This window comes from Artemia sp. Qi Xiang Cuo, chromosome 11 (assembly GCF_049724085.1).
Source record: "Artemia sp. Qi Xiang Cuo chromosome 11, ASM4972408v1, whole genome shotgun sequence".
In the NCBI taxonomy this organism is placed as follows: Eukaryota; Metazoa; Arthropoda; class Branchiopoda; order Anostraca; family Artemiidae; genus Artemia; species Artemia sp. Qi Xiang Cuo.
Window position 1 is genome coordinate 64,163,617 of NC_142804.1, and position 22,163 is coordinate 64,185,779.

The following is a 22,163-nucleotide window of genomic DNA, read 5'->3' on the forward strand; positions in this document are numbered from 1 at the left end:
CAACACAAACGACAAACACAAAAAACAACACTGTGTTTTTTGAAAACACATGTTTGTGTTATGTTTTTATTCGAATAAATTGAATTGAATTGAATTGAACACAGATAACTAAGGAACAAATAAAAAAAAAATTGAGAACAAGGTAATACTACACTTTAAAGGGCCAGTTAAAGAAGCCATAGCAAACATACACTGTAGCAAACATACGTTTGTTATTTCTAAGACTTAACACTTATGGTGTAAAGGGAGGGTATCGAGGGGGGGTAGCAGGGTGTAGGTAGTGTGTTCCCAACTTTCCTTTACCTATACTATTTAATAAAGTATCTAGCAAAACGATTCTTTAGAAGCAAGGATCCGATCGGAACCTATTAGATGTATACACTGTCATGTTTTCTGCATTACGTTACTGATTTGACCGAGCACCGAATTATCGGTCGGGATCCCCGGGTTGAAATACTTTTATATTCCTTGAGTACCACAATTAGCAAGCTGCTACCCCGACTTTAGTGGCTTGACCCAGTTACTGAAGCACCGATTTTGGTTTTACCGAATAAACTCACTCGCCATACAAAATATCGAAGATCATGTACTAGAAATGAAAAGAAAAAGAGGGAGAAACTGAAAAAAACATGGCAAACACTAGAAATAACAGATCTTCCAAGTTTTTCCAGAACAAAGAGTCCAAAGCTTGAGAAAAAGGAAGTTTTTCAAGCCAATTATAATGGTATGGTTCACTAATTTTTTTCTGAATATATCTGACAATAAAACAGAAGAAGAAGATATATGAACAGAAAGAGCATTAAAAAGAAGAAAGAGAAGAGAGAGAAGTGAAGAAACTGTTTACCTCAAGAATGGCAGCTTCTCCTATTCCAGATATACCACATTGATAATAGTTGACAGAAACACTATTTGGATCAGTTGGGTTAAAGCTGTGAGAGCGACAAACTTTCTCACCGCACATAATCTCGTAAACATTGTACTAAAATGAAAAGAAAAAAAATGAAAAAAGAAGAAAATGATGCACGGTAGGCCTACTCAGAATGAGCAAATCTTTGAGAATGCACATGCACTTTGAGAACAAACCTGTAAATGTCACTTACTTTATAACGATTAATGCTGGGCTATCCCAGAAGAGGTTTCAGCCCTCCCCACCTTCCCCATAAAACCAAAATACACAAAAAGTACAAAGTTTTATACCACTCAGGTCAAAATACGACACTTTTTAGACAAAAAAAAAAAAAAAAAAAAAAAAAAAAAAAAAAAAAAAAAAAAAAAAAAAAACTGTTCGACCTCAGGTGCATCCTCGAATTATTTCTGCATGTCTTCCTTGAACAAATTTCCTATCGGCGCCTTTGGATCAGTGACTTTTACATGGAAGCACACATGAAGAATTAAGGGGGGAATGCACGAAGACAGGAATTTATTTCAGGTTGAGAAGGGGGGAAAAACAAAACAAAAAAACAAGTAAATTACATACAAATATAGGAAACTCTGGGAAAATCGTAAAAATCTTGAAATAGTGAAGGAGAGACGGGTCGGAATACTTTCTCTCCTCCATAAATGCTTGGTAAATAGGGGATTATAAGGCTATAGCTTATAAAAAAGGGCTCTAATGTCCCCGTAGACTGCTACGATGAAGATGATTTTTTTTTTTTAAGGAAGCTTAAACATATTTTCCCACGTTCAATACTGAAAATCTTCTTTCATCCCTTAACTAAGCTGTAAATCTTTTATTCCCTGATTAATTTTTTTTTCCTATTTTCCAAACCCTCTTTTGAAACATGAATGATAAGGCTAGAAGTCCTTATATGAAGCTAAGAGTTTAGAGTCTAATTTAAACTCTTAAATCATTAATTAATTTAGGACCTAATTTAAACTCTTAAGGTCAGGTTCCTAGATCAGACCAAGATTCAATGTATATTTTTTATGTGCATTTCTCACCTTTCTCCATCTCTACAGTAGTCTTCCCAAGACCCTTAGTTGTATTCAATCTTTCATTAAGACCAGTCTAATCATCATATTTACAGCTTGAATAACATTCAACTCCCTTTGACTTCCTCGGTAAGGTAAGATTCTAACCTTCGACCGTGTAAATTTTTTCCTTCTGCGATTTTAAGATTTTAACCTTTTTTCTTTTTTTTTTCTTCTGAGATTTTAATCTATTTTGTCTTTTCCTTCTGTGATTCTAAGATATTAACCTCTTTTTTCTGTGATTTTTAACCTTTTGTGTTTCTTTCCTTCTCCTTCTGTGGTTTTAAAATTTTAACCGTTTTTGTTTTTTTTTCTTTCTGTGGTTTTTTAACCTTTTGTGTTTTTTTCCTTCTGTGATTTTAAGATTTTACTTTTTTTGTTTTTTTCCTTCTGTGATTTTAAGATTTTAACCTCTTAGGTTTTTTTTTCCTTCTGAGATTTTAAGATCTCGACCTTTTCGGTTTTTTCTTTCTGCGATTTTAAGATTTTAACCTTTTTTGTTTTGTTTTTCTTCTGTGATTTTTTTGTCCCTGTTTCTCAGTCCAACAGCTTCACGCCCAGTTTATAAATAAAGCAAGTGTGTGTGTGTGTGTGTTTTTTTGCCGACATCATTCTTTCTTACCGGCTATACCGACTACACTGTTTGATGTCGCATACAAAAATGTATGTTTTTCTTTCCTTTATAACGCAGTCTTTTAAGCCTTTCAGGGAATGTTTATGTTAATGTATTACTTTATAATTCAGATTAAAGTTGATTTTATTTTATCACAGCTCATTACTTCTTATGCAAGCTTCTTTCGTTACTTATGGTTCCTTCATACTATGCCGGACAGCCATTCACACTAGCAAAGATTAAGACTTACGTCACGTAATATAATATTACAGCGCCAATTCCGTCCGTAACATAGGCAGTGTTAAGTAAAATCGAGCTCTAATTAAGATTTTGCTCTGCGTAGGTGTATGCGGTTTTAATCTTCCGAATATTTGACAAACCTGCATTATTTTTATACTGTCGATATCACATGTTGAACAAACTTATCACTGAAATTTTGACCATTTCTCAATTAGTTCTATACAAACCATTAACCGAAAATGACAATTCATACCAATATCCCTTGTTTTTAACGATTTATTTTTTATTTTTGTAACTTTTATTCTACATATAATTTTTCTACTTAGATGAATTTATCCCTCCCCCACTTTCTCGTAATAGAAACTTCTATACATTGCTGATCACAGTGTAATTTTAGGTGCCGACAATTACCATAAGGGGTCAACTCAACAGAAATTGAAAAGTTAACTTACCTTCAAAAGGTGGTCCTTATTCTGCACTTCAGATGATATCCATTTGGTGACCATATTAAAAACATTTTTCGCCTTTTCTTGTAACAAATTTCCTTGGAAAAGAGCCTGCAAGTAGTCAATGATGTAGTCCAGTTTAGCATAACTTAAAATAATTTAAATAATTAAAATAATTTTAAAATAATTTAAAGAAAGAAAACGATCAAAAAAGGGGGTTTTTAAGGTCAAACGAGAGTACTGAAAAAAACACAAAAAGCGAATAATTTGGGAGGACAACCGCCTCTCTTCTTCAGCGCGAACAAAATAATATATTCGATGAAAACGCCGAAGAAAAAACCAACGAAAAACGCGGAAAGTCAATGTGAAAAAGACAAAAAACCAATGAAAAAAACAAAAAATTAAAAGATCAATAGAATTCAGTAAAAGCCTTATTTATAAAAAAATTAAAATTTAGTTAATTTACTATGATTTAATTTATTTTACTTTATAATTAACTAATTTATTATTTATTTATTGAATTTATTTATAGCTTATTTATTTTGATTTAAAGTATTTTATTTATTATTAAATTTTTTATGAAAATTATGATTCTTATAATTTTTTGGCTTTTACTGAATTTTGTTCATCTTTTATTTTTTTGGCTTTTTCATGTTTTTTTAGTCTTTTTCACATTGACTATCCGCGTTTTTTTCGTTGGTTTTTCTTCGGTATTTTGCTGGAATATATTATTTTGTTTGCGCTGAAGAAGAGAGGCGGTTGTCCTCTCAAAATATTCGCTTTGTGTGTTTTTTCAATATTCTCGTTTGGCCTCAAAAACCCCATTTTTGATTGTTTTCTTTTTTTATATTATGGCAGGCGAATGTGGTTTAGGAAATTATCTAAAAAAAAAAATTTGTCCTTGGGGGAGGGAGAGGTGTTAAAGCCTACAACTCCTCATCCTCAACCGTATTATCTAAGCCCATGATTTTCTAAATGGGTTTAAATGCATTAATCATTTAATTATCATCATTCATTCCACCTGGTAGCGAACTTTATCATCGTCACCAAATTCGGTAAGCAATGCAATACTTTGATTACATCGCACTTACTAAAAAACGCTAAATTCCTCTATGTTATTGTATGGACTGTTTATAACATATACTTGCGAGTATATAACTCATATTTTGATTGAGCCTTGATCATCATTGAACATATTTGAATCTAATTGATGTTTTTATTGGAGGAATATCTGAAACCTATTGATCCTGGACAAGGTCAGCACCCTTGCACAAGCCTTCCCATTACTTCACGACCATTAATGCTTGGAAAATGTGTATAGGAATAACTTACACTCTAAATATATAAATAAAAAAAAAGGCAAAAAAAAAATACAATTCAAAATACGTAACAATTTTACATATTTAAAGTTACCTATCAAAAAATGTTTAGCAGAAGAAAATTTGGATACTTTGATAAAAAAGAAAAAATACCCAAAAACATGATAGTCAGGGCGCCAGATTCTGTATCGTGCACCCACCCATGCCGGAAGGTACAAAAATACGTACGGAAGGTACTAAGGTAGTCGACTATGCTGCAAAAGAATGTAGTAGGGCGCATGTTTGCCGTTGGGGCGTTCCTGAGATATAGGCCAAAAACGCCAAATTAAACCTATAACTAAATGTGACGATTCAGGATTTTTTGCGAATTTTTGGGTTGAGGAATCCGGCGTAATGTTATATCAATCGAAAAAGGAGATCTAGATCTACAAGAATATGATTTTTAAATTAAAAAAAAACACATTTTTTTTCTATTTACTGCAGTTTCAAAATAAGTGCTGTAAAATTCGACTAATATCTCAAAGAAAGGCTAAAAACTCGAAATTTCTTGAAGGTAACAAATTTTTTTTTTCATTTTAGAAAAGAAAGTTCATTCAATTCCATACAATTTGAGCTAAAATAATATAAACTATTATTATTTTTAAAAGGTCTGCGAATTTTTTGTGTAGTGTCACTGAAATGATCACTAGCCGTATCGTAAAAATGGACATAGTTTAATTTTTCTTGAAAGGGTAGGAATACTTCAAACTTTCTAACTGTTTAAAATTTTTAACTTTTACTTAAAAAATAAAAATAGGTTTTTAAAAAAAATGTTGACTAAAAAAAGTGTATTTTTAGAATGGACGAATATGTTTTCTGGTGTACTAAGGGGTCTGCAATTACCTTTTTGGGACCTGATTTGCCACTGATACGACTGAACTATTTACTACAGGAAAGAATTCTGCTTCAAAGGTGGATTCAGTTGGCGCACTGGAGTTGTCTTACTCGGTCTGCCCGTAAAATTGGGTAATAGTAACTGATTAGGGACCTGTTGTAAATAAAACTAAAAGGTATCAAATAAAACTTTCAAAAATATTCCTCATTTTCTTCTTCCGATAATTCAGATGGGGCAAGGTCAGACTCCCTGCATGCCCTCCTCGTTCCACAGCAGGAGCATAAGCTGCAGCACCCTTTCATTTTTGAGCAGCTACAGTCTTTCCTACATCTTCCACTTTTGCATCTGCAGTAAGCTTCCAGGCTTTATGCTTCTTTACAGGTTTAGACGACCGCATCTACTTCCCCTTCAGCCATCTTCCATCCATGGAGGAGTGGATGTGGAATGCTTGGCCGATCCTGTACTGACGACAAGATTATCCATGTAGCGAATATAGCTCCTTGTATGCATGGCTCGAAGGTGTCGTCAGAAGGTGGCAGTCTTCTCACATCTTGTTTCTGGCACCAAATGTAAGCCCTTACACTGGCCAGTGAATTGAATCCGGCCTGTTTACCGTACATTTCAATGACCAGTGATTTTGATAGGTCGGAAACTTCTCTAAACGCGTCGACTAAAAGCTTCTCTTCTGCATCCTTGATCCGCTCCGTCACAGACACCATTTTTGAGGCAAAAGTTGGAGACGCCGCGGTGTTTAAGAAAGAAGCTTTCCCGAAGCCGAAGAAAAAGTTCGTTGTGTCACACCCTGACAGACAGTGCACGAACGGTAACATAATCTGCCCCTCTTTGGACAAGTGGACTCCATCCGCCAGCTAGTGTACTGGGATAATGTAAGTCGGGAACTTCGAGAAAAGTTTGCTCAGTCCCTCAGCTTGAAGCTCTTAAAAAAAATAAACACAGGCTACTGCCACATCTGTGTCGTTGGCATGCACAACGATGCTACAAGCGTAACGGCTAGCGTACTTGGCATGTGTCAAAAGGCATCGATCAGCCTCTTCGTGGCTGGATGGCAAGCATTCCTCGTAGTCACAGTGTTCTGGCAAAGTTGGACTGCAACCACGCTTGACAAGAGACACTTTGAATCTCTCCTGAACCTACCTGAGAGAAAAAGGTTGAGTGCTTTTAGAACCTAATCATCCATCTGCCCTCAGGTTTCATACAAATTTCCAGAAGCCGGCTTCTAGATGCTGAACTTGCAAGTACGGCGTCCCATTCTTCAATTGTGCTAAGAGTAGAAATCTGGAGGTTTTCCCCTTTCCCTTGTCGGAGTCTGCATGCTGGTTTCAATGAGATCGACTCTCCGGTGTCCGTGAGCTTCCTAAACAGCCCGTCGTACCGATCTGCGACAATGTGGACTTCAGGAATACCTACTGGAAGATCATTCAGCAACGATAGAAGCAATCTTCCCGCGAAGGATTTGACTATTTCAAACCTGGCAGGCCGATATGACCTTATCTCGGACATTAGGTCAATGATGTGTACTGTAGCTGATGTTGTTTTTTTGGATTTTTCTTCGCGAAAAATTTTCTCGCGAAGAAAGAAGATGTCAGAATGCCCCGGCTGCGAAATGACGCTCAGAGAAATTCCGTAATGCTGTAAAAGTCTTCTTTTCAAGCGGGTTGACTGATATTTTCTTCTGATTTTTGGGTCTGTTCTAGACAAGATTGAAACAAATGAAGCGCGCAGTTGACAGAGTCTCATTGTCTTTCCTTAGAGTAAAACTTGTTCGTATTCCTTAATAAGTTCCAAAAAGCACTTTTCGTACGTCTGTTTCACCGGCTAGGCACTTGCCTTTTTCATAAACTGTAGTAAGCACACGTTGTGGTACTGACCATCACTTGCTACCATGTCAATGCTACAACCGAGGCCATTGTCCAAAAGGAAGAACACATCCGGGATATCCTCTCTGAGCTGCGTAGCGGCTGCATAAATGTTGTCTGCCCTAGCATTTTTAGCAACTTCTATCAGCGGTACTTTCTGTCCGCTAACTTTCTTCTGTCTTTTCCCACAAATGACAGATTTCTGTCGGTATTCAAACTCTGGTGCAAAAAGGCGCCTTGAGGATCTGCTTGTATTCGGTTCGTTCACTGGCTGATTGGGTTTAAGTCTGTACAGACCCTTCCGACATGATGGATGCCATTTAGGATTGTTTTGCAAAAAAATATCAGCTTCTTCTAATTCAGTTGCAAGGTCGGCAGAGTGATCACTGCGCAGCCATGATGCACATTTTTTGAGGATTGCAACATTTTTCCCCCTGCAGAGGGAATCTTCTGTCACATCCTGGCAAATTACACACTAGCTGTAGATGACTGACAATCTGGATTTTGTACTTGGTGTCAGCTCAAATAGCAGCCGCTGCATACTTTGTGGGATATTCTCTCACGATTTAGCAGAGTCTGTAAAAAAAAAGTGGATAAAAGATAAAGTACGAAAACCATGAATTACTGGACCATCCAAGACTGATACGTCAGTTACATTTTACTAGAGCTGTATTCTGACACTTCTTTGCAAGGATCCTCTCCAGGCTCAAGCTGGAAAAGAATTGAAGATGCTTCCTTAGATAGATAAATTGTTTCTTAAATATCCTTAAATATCTGATTGTATGATTTCTTCCCACAAAATTGAGTTGAGATAAAAATGAGCCTGAAGAGGACTCTAGCCAAGAAGGGACGGAAAGAGCTCAAATAAAATGTAGCTGACGTATCGGTTTTGCATTGTTAAACATGATTTTGAACACTCTAATAATCACCATCTGTCACATTGACCAATTTTCATGGTTATCTTAGGTAAAGTTATCTTTATCACCACTGAGTTTGTGTGACGGACCACCTTGACTAAATGTCCTAAATGACTTGACCAAAATGAGGTGTGGAGTAACATGGGCAAACTTTCTGAATCGTCATGATACCAAGATCACTTGCTATCCGGTACTGACACCCAAGAACCCAAAAATACACCCTAGTCGATGTTTTGAGCCATAGTTCTAACAAACCGATCATGTCCCGTAAAATAAATGTTTATCTGCCAAAATAACACTAATTAGCTGGTGTTTACCTTTACTTTGACAGTATTACATCACCACTTCAGGGTCAATGACTTTCTATCTGTCCAGGAATGATTAATCCTACCTGCTGTCACGTGATGAAAAAAAAACTTCCCGCTAGGTAGCAGGTTACTACACAAAATTCCTATTATCGGGTACACTCGCTAAAAAAGTTGCAGACCCCTCAGATACAATAATATAAACATTTTTCTTAGCTCAGTGTGTTCGGAATTAAACGGGCTTTCTTTTTAAATATAAAGAAATTACTTAATCTTGAAAACATTTCGAGTTTTTAGCTTTTCTGTTAGAAATTTGTTGACAAAATGTGAATTTTTTAAAAACTGCAATAAAAAGTGTACTTTTTTTTATTTTTTTCTTACAAACAAAAATTATACTCATGTAATACCAGTTCTCTTCTTTCGATTGATTTAAGAGTACGCTGGATTTGACCAATCTTATCTGTAAAAAAAAAATTAGAATCGTCGAACCACATTATAGGCCAAACTTGGTGTTTTTGGCCTATATCTCAGAAACGCCCCAACGGCAAACATACGCCCTACGACATTCGTTTTCAGCATTGTCGACTACCCTGGGGTCCACCCTTAACATTTTTGTACCTTACGGCATGGGTACTAATCGAAATAAGCGAGAAACAGAATCTGGCGCTCTGACTATGATATGAAATACACAAAATTTACACAAAAAAATTACCCCAGAATACTACACCAGAAAATTCAGCATGTCTAAGAACCATAAAACAGAGATCCCAAGTTTTACAAGAATAAACACAATCCTCTGCGTTTTTTTGAGAAATGATACGACGAATACTTAATTATTTGTTAACTCGTGTTTCTTTACCTCGAAATTCAGTATGATTAAATTGTTTGCACTTCAAGAAAAGAATGACAAGAAATCACATGTTTTATTTTTTTAATATAAAAAACAAATTTTGTTTTTGTTTTCTCATTTTTTGTTTTTTCATAAAAGATCATTTTGTTCAGTTTAAACCTAAAACGTATCTTTGATCATATAAAGTTACCACACAATTTACGAAACAAGTGATCATGGTAAAGAAAATGGGACTATATGAATGAATCGAGTGGTGGCAGCGAACAGAAATATAATAAATTGTTTGTCGCTTGGCTCTTGTACTGTGAACATCCATTTAAGTAAACTATTGCAATAATTGGTATTGTTAAGAAAGCGATAATAAAAGAATCGTGTTAAGAATCCTATATATTGGCTAAATAATAAACGCCATAATAGACCAAAACAATAACATAATTGAGCAAATAATAAAACTCCCGTACCAATAGAACAATCCTGAAGAAGTCCACACTGATCAAAGCCGTATCCAGAGGGGTTGGGTGGTGTTTGGGGGGTTTTAAGTATACAAAAATGTTTCTCGACTCGTAAAAACGTAGCAAAATTGCATCTAAAGAAATTTTTGAGGCGTTTTTAAAAGTTTTTTTGTGACCCCCCCCCCCCGAAAAACCCTTGATACAGCCTTAACACTGATAGAGGCATAGAAGTTATCTAAACTACCCTTGGTCCCAAAAAAAGCCAAGAGCAGGTGGCGAGCAATTCTAGTTGCTGCCAAACGGACAGAAAGGGCGGTTTGACGGATCAGACTTCTGAGAACCTTGATCAAGTCTATAGAAGTAATGATCGCCACTGGGGAGCCCACTTGTACTATGCGAACTAATCCGTGAACCATGTTCTTAATTCAAAAGTAAAGAACAAATGAGAGCCATAGAGGAAGTGCCAAGCTAAAGATAACTAATAACTATCTAGTTGCTGTGAAGAAATAAGGAAACTGTGATTGAATTTGTTTAACAAACGTGTTTTATTATAAGAGGGTAACTTATAACATAGTTAAGTGTAACATTAAGATGTTACTATAAAAGAGGGTAACAGCAAGAATGTTGGCTCCGATACGAGTTTATGCTTGTAGTCTTTAAAAGCAAAACCCGTTTATAGGAATCCAGTTTATTTTAGAATATATATATATATAATATATATAAATATATATAATATATATATATATATATATATATATATATATATATATATATATATATATATATATATATATATATATATATATATATATATATATATATATATATATATATATATATATATATATATATATATATATATATATATATATATATATATATATATATATATATATATATAAATATATATATATATATATATATATATATATATATATATATATATATATATATATATATATATATATATATATATATATATAATGAGCGCTCATTAGCGTAGGGAGCGAGGAATTGTAAAGGGGGCAACACCCCACATATACGTAATAATTTCTTTTCGTTTTACATTTTATTGTAACTTCTTACTTTCAGTTGAAAAAAAATGTTTTTTATTTTTAATTTAACTTAATTACTGAATTGAACTTGGATAAAGGATGAAAATGACAAAAGTGATTGTTAGCTGCGCAAGTAAAATTTGAAACTACTTTTACGTTTAATCAGAAAAGTTTGGCATATACAATTTTTTTAAGACTGTGTACAGCACTGCCTGACCGAGCGAGGTCAGGTGGTACTGCCACAACAGCGAGGGCCGAAGACCCAGATACCGACGCAAAAAAGTGAGGGCGATGTGTGAGGGTCAAAGGCCCAAGCGAACGGAAGAAGGCGACAAAAAGGCAAAGCTGAAAAGGCGGAAGAATACAAAGCGGAAAAGATCGAAACAAAAGGAACATTTCTTTACACGAATTTTATGCAAACTAATTTTTATAAATTACAGAAACATTGAGAAACAAATTGAAACGAAATCGTTCAACGATGACGCTCTAAAGTCATTTTGAGGTTGTTTAAACTTCGTTTCAAGGTCAAAACGAAATGCAATTTTTATACCAATTAGTTACATGTAAATTATACAAACATTGAGAAGAAAATTGACATAAACAGGGTCAAAATAAAAGACAAATTTTATGCAAGATAATATTATCTATACGGCCAACACATAGAAATAAGATAGGATGACTTGGAAAGGTCATTTCAATGTTCGTTTTAGAGGTTGACACGAAATGCAGCTTTTAGTTTGCGAACACATTTTATGTAAATAACACAAACAATGAAACGATTGCCGTTCCAACGACGATCTTGAAAGTCCATATCGAATCGAAAAAAAAAATAAATTTTAATAAATAAATTTTATACAAATTACGGGTAAGTAAATGACACATGCCTAAAGCAGCACTTCGTTTTGGCAGGATCTTTAAAACTTAAAAGGGCACTAGAACTAAAGGTAAAACCAGGATTTTTTAGGGGGGGGGGGCATAAAAATTTTGAAAACCGCATGAAGTTTCATTTTTGTTACGTTTTGAGCGGGAAAAACATTTCGGGGGTGAGGGGTCAAACCCCCCTCCCCTGGGTACGGCCTTGACTAGAACTTCATGTATCTGTTAAACAAACCCGTTTGCCCATGTTTACAACTACTAATTCAAAGCAATGGGCCCGAAAAAAAGATATGTGACTATAATTCTTGGGTCTTTTAGTAGGTTAGATTCGTCAATTCATTTTAATATATTATGAAAAATAGATTAAAATGGTTAATTTGACAATTTCTTATGTCACACTGCTTTTCCAATTACACTTGAAACGAAAATATATCAAAAATAGAAAATTCTTTTTAATAAGACAGGACGAAAAAATTTCTTTTAATGCAAAGTCAACAATAAAAGTTTGAATATTTCAGCTTCACATAACGAAAAAAAAGCTCAAACTAAGTTTAAGCTCGTTTTTTTTTTTCGCTGATACAGGCTTCCAGATGTGAAGCCGAAAAATTCGAGCATTTACTATTATATTTAAAAAAAATCCCATTTTCAATATATTTTCGTTGCAACTGTGGATAATTACCTTGCATAAAGGTTAAGGCTGTGTGGGGGGGGGGCGGAGGGTTGAATAAAAAGCATCACCTTTATGAACAGAGCGTGAGGAGATCACAAAAAGGAACGTGATGGAAAGAAAAACTTGTTGGGAGGGAGTAAAAATTAAATCTCTAGACATTTTAGGGCGGAGGAGGAGCGTGCGAAGCCATGCTGACTGCCTTGCCAAGCTTTACATCACAAGGCAAAGTCTGAGGGTATTGGAGAGAAGAATAAGAAAAATAGAGCTAAAAACTAACCAAACAAATATGAGTTCCGAGTAGGAACAAGTCCTTTAATACACACAAAAGGTCCAGATATTTAGATGACAGTGTCAATCATCATCATTACTAGAGAACTAAAATACTTTCTCTAATACTTTCTAATTTCTCTAATACTCTAATACTTTCTCTAATACTTCAGTAGAGAACTAAAGTATTAAAGAACTAAAGAACTAAAGAACTAAAGAACTTCAGTAGAGAACTAAAGTATTTCTCTAATTTCTCTAATACTTAATACTTCTCAATACTTCAGTAGAGAACTAAAGTATTAAACTAAAACAAACTATATTTATACTGACCAAAATAATAACTTCTGGGTCAGAGCAAATTTCCACTCCATTGATTTAACTGTGCTTTTTTTGTAATAAAAAAAAAAAAAAAAAAACTAACCTGAGCATAAAGACTGCCTCTAAGGCGAAGGATATACTGAATGAACGTGTCTTTAGAAATCCCCTCCAAAGCGTTCAGCTTATCTGTTAAAAGAGAGCGATTCTGGATCAATAGGCTCAAACGAATATCCCTACAAATAAAAATAGAACATTTTGTAGGTTTCTCAGCCTTAGCATATAGCGTATAATTATAATTATCGGATCTTATTTTCCGATAAGGTCCGATAGTAAGAGTAACTATTCAGAGTTACTTCAGTAGTTAACTTCACAAATGAACACACTGTTTCTTCTTATAATTATCGGATTTAAATAAATAAAAAAAAATGTCAAGAAGAAGCGTATATCTACACATTCTACGGAAAAAAAACAACTGAAAGCCAAAGAATAACCGATAAGTGCAACATTATGTAAGATTAAAGAAAATTGATGAAAAAGAAAGCTTTTCTAAGCTTTGTACCACGATTGAAAAAAATTGTGCATTCTTACTCTCAGGGTTACAGTAGGGCTCTTGGGCAGCCCAGATCAGTATTACGTTGTTATGTATGTTGTACATATTTTGTTCCATAAAAATTATGAAAAAGGGTAAATTTGCAGTCGTAAACCCGTATCGCAATAAGCTGTGAAAATTCCACCTCTTTCACAGTTTTTTTTGCGCAAGAGCTGAAAATATTTGCATTTGACCAAAGTTGAATTTGTTATACCTTTTTCAACCTATTTTTTCTTCTAGGAACAGAAGGAATTCCTTATTTCTTTTAAAAATCTACAAGAGTAAAGACTAAAATTATATATTTCATACAATTAACATGAAAAAAAATCTTTCTATAATTCCTAAGCATTTTGCAAGCAAAATATGTATAAGTTAGAAAAAATTAAGTTCAAACGCACAAGCCGGAAAATGGCAGCGACCATCATTATATTTCACGGAGATGGCAGCTCTTGCAGAGCTCAGTTTTGCAAATTTGTTTTTTTCCTCCTTTCTAAACCAAATTTAACCAAAAATCAAAACCGCACTTCTTTTCAAATTTAAAGAAATATTTTACCTAATTTGTCAGCAAGTTATTTTAGGGCGTCGTTTTGGGTTACTTTAAGCCAAAATCCAAGCCCAAGCTCCCCAGGCCGTGAGTATGAGAAGCATTCGGTTAAACAAATTCCCTCACAACATCCGAATCTCAGATACCAGGTGAGACGGTAAACGCCTGTTTTGCTACACGTAGAAGTAATAACAAATCCTTATTTTAGGGGCTGCTAAATGGTAGCAACTCAACAGCAACGCAACACATACAGCTGTAGCAACTCGTGCATGGCGGTATACGATATTTTTCATGAAAGTTAGATTTCAAGCCCATACTCAAAACTAAGAGATTTTCAGGTTTTTCGGAATTCATTACATCCTTTATTCTTACACAAATACTTGGGAAGTGGAGCGTCTTTTCAATCAATTAACTTAGTTAGTTAATTCAATCAATCAGATCAGTCCCATCTATTAGTTCAATCTATCTTGTCTGTTTGTCAAGACATTAAGAAGTTTCAGTTTTTCCAATATACATTATCTTTCTCCTCGCACAAAAAGCCCTGAATACAAGCTGTTTTTCTTCAATACATTAGTTTAATTATTTAATCCAACCGATTGAATTACTTCAACCTATCTTCTTTAGTTCTCAGGCTATTGAGAAGTTTAAGTTTTTCTAAAACAAAATACATCTTTTTTCTTCGCTCAAGATATACTTACTTACTTACTTTACTTTCGGCGAGAACCAGACGATGATCCATCCTGCCAGGCACCAATAGACGATGGGATGACTGACGTAGTCTAACACGATCAGTCAACAGTAGCCCCTTCTGCAATCTTCAGCCAGTTCTTATCCCAACGACATCTGTGTCGGCAGAGGACACCCCAAGCATACATCTCAGTCTTGAATGTCTGCCAGAGATTTTTTCTTTGGCTGCCTGGTATCCGTTTTCAAGTCGGAAGGAGGTCGCAGGTGAGGACATCGCGGGATATGCTTCCAGCTGGCCGTCGTAGTGTGTGTCCCAGGAATTTCAGTCGTCGTTGTTTTATGATTACCGAGAGGAGGGTCTTCTAGGCACAACGACGTCGAACCTCGGCGTTTGAGATAGGAGACCATCGGCTGACCCGTAGTATGTGCCTCATGCAGCGACGGTCGAATAATTCTAGTGACCCTGTTTCTTCGGCCTTTAAAAGTCAAGTTTCACAGGCAGAAAACAGGATCGATCGAACAGTTGCCTAGTAGACATCCATCTTCCTTTTGATGCTAATTTCTATATCTATTCCAAAGCGACTTCTTCATGCTTGTGAAAACATCACATGCCTTTCCTATTCAAGCTCTAGCGTCAGCTTCTGCACCACCGTTCGGTCTTAGGATAGAACCAAGGTAGCGGAACTCTTCAAAAGATTCTCAATCAGATTGTCTTCTCTCTGACCAACAACAACCCCTTTGTGGGCGCAAAGTGAATTCGCCATTATCCAGTCTATTGTGTAATTGAACAGAGCCGGCGAAAGGGGAGTACCCCTGTTTGACCCCCAACTCAACGTGAAATTCCGTTGTTTCACCGTCGGCGGTTCGGACTCTCGTAACTAAAGACTCATAGGCTCCTATGAATATATCGATCAGTTCTGCGGGGACACCGTCTTCCACCATGATCTTCCAAAGCGTGTTCCTTATAAGGGAGTCAAAAGCGGCAACAAAGTCGATAAAGGCGATGATAGCAGACAATTGAAATCTGTCACTCTGCTGTACGATGACGCAGAGGGTAAGAATATTTTCTTTACAGCCCCCGCCAGGTCTGAAACCTGCTTGTTCTGGTCTTGTCAACTTGTCTCGGGCGTCCTTGAAACGGTTGAGGATGATTATGCAAAAGACCTTCATGGCGTGGTCTATTAGTCATATACCTCGGTAGTTCGAGCAGACTGCCTTCTCTCCCTTTGTATATACCGGTATAAGTACTGAGAGTTTCCAATCTTTTGGGAATTTCTTTGTCGTCCTTACCTCAAATAGCAAGTCTTTCAGCTGACATAATAGTGTGGGGGATGACTTATACATCTCTGCTGAGATTCCATCCTCTCCGGGGGCTTTGTTATTTTTCTTGTTTTTCAGTGCCCACAGAACATCAGCAAATGACGGTGGCTGTAGATCTATTTCGTAGGGCTTCTTCGGTACACTCGGGAAACCGGATAGATCACACGGAACTTTTGTGGGATTAAGGAGCTCGGAGAAATGTTCTTTCTATCTCTCAAGGTGGTCTTTTCCCGCCTAAATAAGCTTGGCCGTTTTGTCTTTCAGGGAGTCCGTGGAAATGGGCGACTTGCCTGTCCTTTCCCTCAGTAGCTTGAATGTTTTTCTTAGGTTATGCGATCCTGCTGCTTTTTGCATATCAGAAGCTATTTGCGACTAGCATTTCTCCCTGTGGCTACTAGCAGACTGCTTTACCAGCTAGCTAGCATTTTTAAGGGTTCTTTAGGGTCACTGAGAAGGAGCCGTTTCTTTTCCACTAGCTTAATTGTGGTGACCGAGATCCAGAGCCTTTGTTTCCTCTTGGTATGACCAAGAACCTGTTCAGTAACCTCTTGTGTCAAGACTTTCAGCTTGGACCATCGGTCTTCGATGTCAGTGTAGTCAGTAAGGGCCTCAAATCGGTTGCTAAGCTGTAGCTCGAAATCAGCCTTGATATGTGAACTCAATAGTTTTGATACATCAAACCGATGTTTTTTTTTATCTTCTTTTTGTGGATGCTTAGTCTTAGACTGAATTTACGGATGAGAATAAAGTGATCGGAGCCGTTTGTTGAGTCTGTATCTGCACCTCTGTAGACTCTTGCATCCAGACATGAGCTCCCCCAACGTCTTCTGACAAGGAAGTGTCCGATCTGGGCTTTGGTGACCCCGTCGTTAGATCTCCAGGTGACAAGGTGGTGCTTCTTGTGCCCGAACTGGGTATTAACCAGACATAGGCTATTGGATTTGGCCAGCTTTAGCAGCCTCTCGCCGTTTAAGCATCTATCTCGGATGGTATAGCGTCCGATCACTCCTTCGGTATTTGAATCTGGTTACCGACCCTTGCGTAAAAGTCACCAGCGACAAATAGTTTGTCTCGTCCTGGTACAGAGTCCATTATTCTCTGCAGCTCAAAGTAGAACGCATCTTTGGCGTCATCAGGGCTATCCCTGATAGGCGCGTAGACGTATAATATAGTCACGTTACTAATCCGGCCTTTCAGTCTCAGGGTAGAGATTCTTGCTGACACTTGTTGCCAAAAGATGACAGATGATGCAGCATTTGGGTCCATGAGGAATTTGACTCCGTGGAGACCGCTCCCATCAGTCGGTCCAGAGTTGTAAAACTTAAATGTTTCTGAATCCGCAAGGTCAATTGATTTCGTTAGTATGTCGTTCAATCTAGTCTCAGAAAGGCAACATATTTTGAGACCATACTTTTTCATTTCATTAGCAAAAAGCATCTGAGTTGACTCGGCCTTGCAACTTCTTTCATTCCAAGAACCAAATTCAAGTTTCTCGGTGGGAATGATTCGCCCACTTCTCGAACCAGGCATCATCCGAACCTGATCCGCGTCGGCTACCGCGGGCGCCGTAGTATTGATCGTTATATCTGAATCTTCTGTATCCATTGGTGCTTCATGGGAATTTTCTTGACCAGCAGCTCCCCAAAATACTGGCACCCCATTGCGTTAGCCATTCTGCCGGTCGGGCTAGGCAACCAGCAGAATGTTCCACCATTCCACCGCGATGAGATGCAACTTAGGGCTCTCCTCTAGCCCCAGTAGGGACGGGAGCGTGAATCATAGCTACGAGATCCCAACCTTAGCTTGGAGCACTCGAGCTTATCAGGCCCTATTTGCCCCTAGGAGGAGATACAGCTGTTAGATAGAGCTTTTTACTGAAAATATTGGCTTAATTAGTTAATCCAACCCATCAGATTAGTTCCAGCCATTATCAACATGCTTTATTGAGTTCTCAAGATATTAGAAAACAGAAATAGCTAGGAGACGGAACATTTTACTTTAATATATTGGCAAACCCAATACATTAGTTCAATCTATCTTATTTAGTAAACAATATATCTTGAAATTTCGGCTTTTTCAAAATGCGAAAAATCCTTTATCTCCTCAGAGAAATATCTGGAAAAAGGAATTTTTTCTCTTATCCATTAGTTTGATTAGTTAATCCAATCCGTTAAATCTGTTCAGTCTATATCATTTAGTTCTAGACACACATTGAATTTTCAGTTTTTCCAAAATAAAATAGCCTTATATTTATATAGCTACGTAACTATATGTATGTGCACAACTATAACTGTACATACCTCTATGTACAATATAAATATATGCACATACATAACTATATGTATGTGCTAGGCAAAGGACTCCTCTTCACGGGCTCAAAACTGAATTCGGATTTATACAAAATCATGTATAATTTCGCACGACGTTATTTGTCATCTTGTGTCATTTTGCACGTGTGATAGATATCAAAAGCTGATTCCTCCTTCCTGTTTGTCGTTCCTAAGCCCAAACACGCTAAACTAACACGGTCTTTCATCCCATTGTAATTTTGCTTTGTCTTTTAACCGCTAACACCCACTCAACTAACACGTTCGTTCATTCCATTATAATTTTGCTTTGTCTTCTAACAGCAGATTTCGTTGTGCAACGTTTTCCTTTGCAATTCAGTGTGATTTTTGCTCTTTCTTGTTCCCAGCCTTCTTAACTAGTTTTTCAGAGTCATTTATCATCCTGCGTAATTTTACATTCGTCATACATACGAATGTAAAATTACGTATTAAAAACGATACAGCCACACCTGGGGAAAACGATATAATTTATGGTCTTGAAATGTATATGAATATGAAGTCACTAACGTTAATTTTTATTCCAAAAATAAGGCTCTAAGCGAATATTCTCAAACTCTTGACCGGTCTAGATTATTTTTCAGGCCAGAAAATCTCAGGTTACAAATTTTCAAAACAAGGAGACGTTAAAAAAAACAAAAAACATTGTAAATAAATAGTAAATAAATAAATAAATACATATACAGGTGTTCGTTTAAAGAGAGTGCTATCTTTACTCAAGCAATTTCAGGCATATGTATACAAATATGGCATTCATAGCATCTTATTCAGATTAAAAAAAAATATATATAAAAAAAAGACTTTTATATATTTTTCTTACTCTGAATAATATACTATTCAATGCCATATTTATATACATACGCCTGAAATTACTTAATCAAACATAGCAGTTATTAATTAAGCTTTATTTATTGTCAAGTTTAACAATCCTTCCTTTCTTTCAGTGACAGCAACAAAAAAAAACACAATAAAAACTAAAAAAAAAAAAACACTAAAAAAGACACAAATAAAACCAAATTCTACTTTAGATGTCATTTAAACTTTACTTGTTAAACTTTGTTAAACTGTTAAACTTGTTATACTTTAATTGTTAGTGATAGAAGTAGCATTCGTATCCTTTATTTTGTATCTTCGTTAATAAAAAGACAAAATTTCGAATAGGTGTGAGCCCCCCCCCCCAAAAAAAAATAAAAGAAAAGGTTATATTGTTGCTTGCATCCATGGGAGAATCCAACCTATGAAGTCTTGTCAGAGTTTGAGAACAAGGTGCCAAATTGCCTTCTTGTGGCTGTTTTTTTTTACGGATTTCCCTTCCAAAACTCTCCCTCGGTCCCTCTTGTCCTTTTCCTACCAATTTCCACCATTTCTCTCCATTTCCTGCAGCTAAACCAAAACGCTAAAAAAAAGAAGAAAAAAAGTGACTCCACCTGGAAATGAGCCGGACCCCTACTGCGTATAAAGAAGATAAGACAACCGTTCAGAAAGGACCCACAGAAATATACCTGATAAAAATTCCAATTCAAGCGCAATAATGGTAAATGTAATTCCCCCCCCCCCGAAAAAAAAGACCCCGATATTTGCCCCTATTCCTTACTTGACTAGGGACGATGATTTCAAGAGAGAATTCTTGTACTTCTTCTTCAACTGATCAACGAGTACTTTGAAAAAACCATCTGTTATTCTCGATTCGATTCCAAATAAATGTTCAAATATTTTGCCAAGAAGAACATCCAATTTGTCATTGAAACCAGCTGTCTTGACTACAAGTCCTCTATCACCAGCTGATATGGAATACTCCAAATTCGCAAGATATGCTGCATACAACTCTTCCATTGTGTCCTGTTGTAATGCCATGGCCAATAAATCTAATCCAGCAGCACTGAAAGAAAACAATGCGGTAAACATGCTAAATCGTACTAAACATACTAAAACATAAAAATTTCAAAATTAGTGAGATGTGGTGCATACAGCTCTTCCATTGTGTCTTGTTGTAATGCCATGGCTAAAAAATTTAATCCAGCAGCACTGAAAGAAAACAATGCGGCAAACATGCTAAATCACACTAAACATACTAAAACAGAAAAATCTCAAAATTAGTGAGATGTGGTGCATACAACTCTTTCATTGTGTCTTGTTGTAATGCCATGGCTAATATATATAACCAAGCAGCACAAAAAGCAGACAATGCGGCAAACGTGCTAAATCGTACTGAACATACTAAAACATAAAAATCTCCAAATTAGCAAAATGTGCTGCATACAACTCTTCCACTGTGTCTTGCTGTAATGTCCTGGCTAATATATCTAACCCAGCAGCACTGAAAGAAAACAATGCGGTAAACGTGCTTTAACATAAAAATTTCCAAATTAGGAAGATGTACTGCCTACAACTCTTTCATTGTGTCTTGTTGTAATGCCATGGCTAAAAAACCTAACCCAGCAGCACTGAAAGAAGACAAGGCAGTAAACATGCTAAATTATACTAAACATACTAAAAAACAAAAATCTCCAAATTATTAAGATATGCTGCATACAACTCTTTCATTGTGTCTTGAAGAAACGCCATGGCTAATAAATCCAACCCAGCAGCACTGAAAGAAGACAACGCGGTAAGCACGCTAAATAGTACTAAACATACTTAAACACGAAAGTCGTGGTAGAATCACGAACGCATTAAAAAGTCTTGTGGTTTCAAAATAACACTATGTTATTTTTTTTTATCTTTAGAAGTTAAATGAAATTAAATTTTCTTTCATTGCTCCACTTTTTTCTTGTTTTGTTGTAAGCGGGTTTTCTAATATATTAATTAACTTAATAACAAAGTTTAACTTATTGGGATTATTTAAGTTTGGCGATAAACGTTTGCTACCAAATCTTTATTTGAATTTAGTACTTCGCATGGAGTTTGATCTGTTTCTTTGAGATGAAGATATTTATGATTTCAAATATCCTGTGTACTTCCGTCTTCAAAAAACAAGTTTCAATTAGACAGTTTTCGAGTTGAGTTATTTCAAATATTGTAATCAGTTTTCAAAGAAATTTAGATATTATAAATCTAATTTATTTTATGCTGCGTCTTTAATGTTTCAACACGTAGCCTCGGGTTAATCTGGTCTTTGTTTTTTCAGAGTTCGAGTGATGGCTTTCAAAGAGCTATCTCTGCCACAAACTACCAGAGTCGGGCATTAAGTCCAAATCATAAGTACCAGTCATAAGCTAAAAAGGACCTAAGGGCTATAACCATAGTTCTAAGGTTATTATAAAAATATAACTTAATCCAAAAATATATCTTAGACGTTACAAGCACTCAGATTAGCATCTATGCTGTGTCTTTCATTTTACAGTTTATTTATTATTTAAGCTTCAGACGAGTTTCGATTTTCGGAGCATCTATCTGTAGGGACAGGAAGGGATAGGTGACCATGTTTTGAAACATCTGTGTTGTGGCGACAACGGCAAAGCAATGTATGGGGCAGTGTACTGTGTTATGGTAACCATAGTAAAGCAGTGTATGGTTCATTATATTGTATTACGTATTATGGTAATCACGGCAAACCAATGTATAGGGCAGTGTATTGTGTTTGTGTTATGGTAACCATGGCAGAGCAGTGTATGGGACATGCAAGACT

General features: G+C 36.1%; 1 protein-coding gene and 1 pseudogene across 1 annotated transcript in view; both read right to left on the reverse strand.

Annotated features, from left to right (window-relative positions):
* The window catches only part of LOC148947238 (nardilysin-like), a 154,293-nt gene that overhangs the window by 25,219 nt on the left and 106,911 nt on the right, over positions 1 to 22,163 (reverse strand). The window contains exons 12-15 of the mRNA XM_089096942.1: positions 20,130 to 20,414; positions 13,154 to 13,283; positions 3,277 to 3,381; positions 845 to 979 (exon numbers count right to left, since the gene is read on the reverse strand). Coding sequence (XP_088953068.1) covers positions 845 to 979; positions 3,277 to 3,381; positions 13,154 to 13,283; positions 20,130 to 20,414 — 655 coding nt within the window. The remainder of the gene's footprint in view (positions 1 to 844; positions 980 to 3,276; positions 3,382 to 13,153; positions 13,284 to 20,129; positions 20,415 to 22,163) is intronic.
* On the reverse strand, positions 5,847 to 6,984 carry LOC148947239 (uncharacterized; annotated as a pseudogene).